The sequence below is a fragment of the Megalobrama amblycephala genome, linkage group LG23 (genome assembly GCF_018812025.1).
Source record: "Megalobrama amblycephala isolate DHTTF-2021 linkage group LG23, ASM1881202v1, whole genome shotgun sequence".
Lineage (NCBI taxonomy): Eukaryota > Metazoa > Chordata > Actinopteri > Cypriniformes > Xenocyprididae > Megalobrama > Megalobrama amblycephala.
Genome location: NC_063066.1, coordinates 10,404,399 through 10,407,932, shown reverse-complemented (window position 1 = coordinate 10,407,932; position 3,534 = coordinate 10,404,399). Strand labels below are relative to the sequence as shown.

At 38.6% G+C, this 3,534-nt stretch overlaps 1 protein-coding gene across 2 annotated transcripts; it reads left to right on the top strand.

Annotated features, from left to right (window-relative positions):
- The first annotated feature begins 380 nt into the window (after positions 1-380).
- On the top strand, positions 381-2,860 carry c1galt1c1 (C1GALT1-specific chaperone 1). 2 transcript variants are annotated; one of them, XM_048176368.1, is made up of 2 exons: positions 381-454; positions 923-2,860. In XM_048176368.1, the coding sequence occupies exon 2, from the start codon at positions 937-939 to the stop codon at positions 1,888-1,890; it is 954 nt and encodes a 317-aa protein (XP_048032325.1). In that variant the 5' UTR covers positions 381-454; positions 923-936; the 3' UTR covers positions 1,891-2,860. The 2 variants fall into 2 exon arrangements, with proteins under 2 accessions (XP_048032325.1, XP_048032324.1); XM_048176367.1 differs by having other exon boundaries at positions 412-567.
- Positions 2,861-3,534: the final 674 nt, after the last annotated feature.

Here is a 3,534-nt window from a genome sequence, read left to right as displayed (position 1 = left end):
GATTAACAAAGGTTTTACGGGTGTGGAACGTCATGAGGGTGAGTAATAAATGACAGAATTTTAATTTTTGGGTGAACAATCCCTTTAAGTGAGTTACTTGAAACAAACGTGAAGCGTTTAGTTATTTGCTTGATTCTTGCTTTTTTTCTCTCTCTCTCTGAATATTTTAAGATATGCCGGGGGATCGTGTATTAACATAAAAGTGGTTAGCCTATATATTCTGTAAAAACTTTTAAAGCACACAAATCATTTCCGCCCTTGTCTACATACAGGAAACCAACGTTTGTAGTTTTTATCACCGTGTCCTTCTCAGTGAGACAGCACAAATGAACAACATTTCCCACAGTGCCTATCACTCGGATTAAACATCCGCTTAAACATCCGTGTTCTAACTGAGGCAGTAAGCGCTGGACTGCAACCAGCTTTTAATGCAAATTAATTTGATGGAGCACAGGTAAAACTGACTCCAGAACAGATACTACATTTTTGTTGTTTTCCGGTTGTGTGTGCGGAACTGAATGTGACGGTGTAACGTCTAATGTGAGCAATATTCTGCGTTCGTGAAAGGTATCAGACTATAACTAATTAATTATTAGAATGTGTAGTTTTGGTTAAGCGTTTAATGGGTTATTGTAGTTAGATGTAGTTGGTTGTTTTTAAAGTTTGCTTCTTGAGTAAACAGTATTCAGTAAACTTGACTGCTTGACTAGCTGCTTTGTGAAAATAGCTTTGTATTGTCACCAGAAACAAAACTGAAGTTATCTCTCAACATACAACGTATATATCATCATATACTCTCTCTCTCTCTCTCTCTCTCTCTCTCTAGAGAGAGAGAGAGAGTTAATATCGTTATTGCTGAACATATGTATAGCACAAACTGCCTATCTGATCATATCTTTATTCATGTTTTAATTTATTACAGGGTTACATTCCAGCATGATGTCTGAGGGCAGTTCGTTTATGAAAGGAATGGCCCTAGGGGGTTTATTCTGCCTGGTGATGACTTACTTTGAGACCTTTAATCCAGGAACCCACTCAGAAGGTCACCTGCATCTCCACCATCATCTGAAACCTCTCAGCAAAGAAGAACTACAAAAGTTATCAGAGGGTCAGATGTCTGCTCTCACCCAGCAGGTTCGAGTGTACTGTCTCATCATGGTCACTCCCAAGCTCCTTGTCCACTGGGCCACAGCCAACGACACTTGGAGCAAACACTGCGACAAATCTGTGTTCTACACATCCGAATCTTCCAAAGCTCTAGAGGCGTTTGATCTACAGGAGCAGGATGAGTGGGCTAGGATGCGCAAAGCCATCAAACACGCCTTCGAGAATGCCGGAGACCTGCGCTGGTTCTTCTTGGCTCGGCCCACCACGTTTGCAATTATAGAGAACCTTAAGTATTTGGTATTGGATAAAGATTCAAGCCAGCCGTTTTACATCGGCCACACGGAAAAGTCCGGAGAGCTGGATTATGTGGAGTACGACAGCGGGATTGTGCTGAGCTACGAAGCAGTGAGAAGGCTGATAGAGATATTCAAAGATGAGGACAAATGCCCAGAGCGAGGAAATGCCTTGTGGAAGATGCCTGAAGAAAAGCAGCTCGCCACCTGTCTGAAGTACAGCGGGGTGTTCGCTGAAAATGGAGAGGATGCGCAAGGCAAAGGGCTTTTTAACAAGAAGAGCGTCAGCTCCATGATTTCCGACAGCATGGGCCAAAACCCAGCCGAGGTCGTGGAGGCCTGTTGCCCTGACATGGCCATCACTTTCGGTGGCATGTCTCCGAGCCAGATGCAGGTCTTGATGTATGGCGTCTACAGACTCCGGCCGTATGGACACGACTTTCATGATTCCTTGACATTTCTGCCTCCTAAAGACTCTGATAATGACTGATTGACGTTTCTGTATTTGAACTGTTACTGTGACACAGAACTGAAATATTGATGATAACTGGGTGCAGGGCTGAATTATCTGTGATGTGTAATAACGTGTACTTTATTTCTGTTTGTGTGCACTGAAGGTTGGTGCTGGTGTGTAAGTTGAGGGGTTTTCTGGTAAAAGCAAAAGATGAATGGTTTGCATATGAACATGATTTAAACATGAGGGCCAATATTGGAAAATTTTGTGCACTTGATAGTATTTTAAATGAAAATTTGCTAGATTTATGAATGGCACATATATGGATCAGATATGCACTGTGATGCCAAATTGAAAGTCCCTGCTGTTTTATGAATGGTACTGACTTCTACAACTTCTAACAATTCAAAAGAAAATCAGTTAATTATATAAAAGAAAATGCAAAATGTGATCTATTTGATGATAACTGTGCGTTTATCCAACTGTGTTTAAATTATTTTTTAATTTTTTCTTTCTTTTCTGGGACCTAACAATGGGGCACTGGTAGGAATGAAAATGAAGAAACTTTTGGTGATTTTTAAAATGAAGTACAGTATTTTGGATATAAAATATCAGAGGGAAAGGCTATAGCAAGTGGCAATGAAGTCAGTTAAACGTGGTTTAAAAGTGTAATCCAAATACGCTTGAGTTTGTGAAATTACTTTTTCATAGAAAATTGTCTATTTACATATCAAAATATTGTTTCTATAATTCAGATGTACTTCATCACACACTGGTTTACTTCATCGTACACTTCGATACTTTTTACTTAGTAAACATCAGGATGCTGATTCTCATCTGCTTTAAGGAATAGTACAGTTTACAAATAGAGTGCTATCAGCAGTGCAGTGTATAAATGAATACACCCATAAAACATTAAATCATCATTACATGAATGTTTGATCTTAAAACAGATTGCAACACTATTGGTAAGTTGGAATTATTTAATAAAAAATGAAGAAAATGATGTTTTGGAGTCATTTTTGACACTGTGAAAGAGCTGTCCTGTTTCAGAAATGGTGTCTTGGTTAGGTTTGATGTTAAGGGCAGTTGTTCCCACATTAAACGCCTGAATAAGCATCAAATGTGTGACAGTGATTTAATGAAAATTAGAAACAGCTATGGGCTGATCAGCAGTCAATTATATATTTTTCCTAGCGTTTTGTTTTTCTTTCCTCTTTCACTTCTTATCTCTTTTCATCATCCTCCCATTCTCTCTTGATTTCCTATGCTGTCATTTTCAGCCTTTTATTTTTCTCTCTTTTCTTTTTAGTCAATCTTTATTAACGTTTTCTCGTTTCACAGCACATTTTGCTCACTTTTGATCGTTTTCCGGTCTTTTGTTTTTCTGTTCTCTATATCCTCCTCATCTCTTTTTGCTGTTTTCCATACTGTGATTTTTATTATTCAATCTCATAATTTATCTTTTCAGGTTTTTTGTTGTTGTTCTTTAATAAAGTTGTATTTTTGGGCTTTTTTTTGGTCACCCGAAGTGCAACCGCATCATATGCGCTTGTTCACACCGTTATGGCTCCAACACCTCTTCAGTTTTTTCGTGATATTCAACATTTTCCTGTTTTTCATCCTTTAATCAGGAGTGTTAAACTCCTGGATGGCCAGTGTCCTAATTAAATACACCTG

What these genes read in the sequence shown, in the direction of transcription:
- c1galt1c1 (XM_048176368.1), top strand. Translation starts at nt 937, where the DNA reads ATGATGTCTGAGGGCAGTTCGTTTATGAAAGGAATGGCCCTAGGGGGT.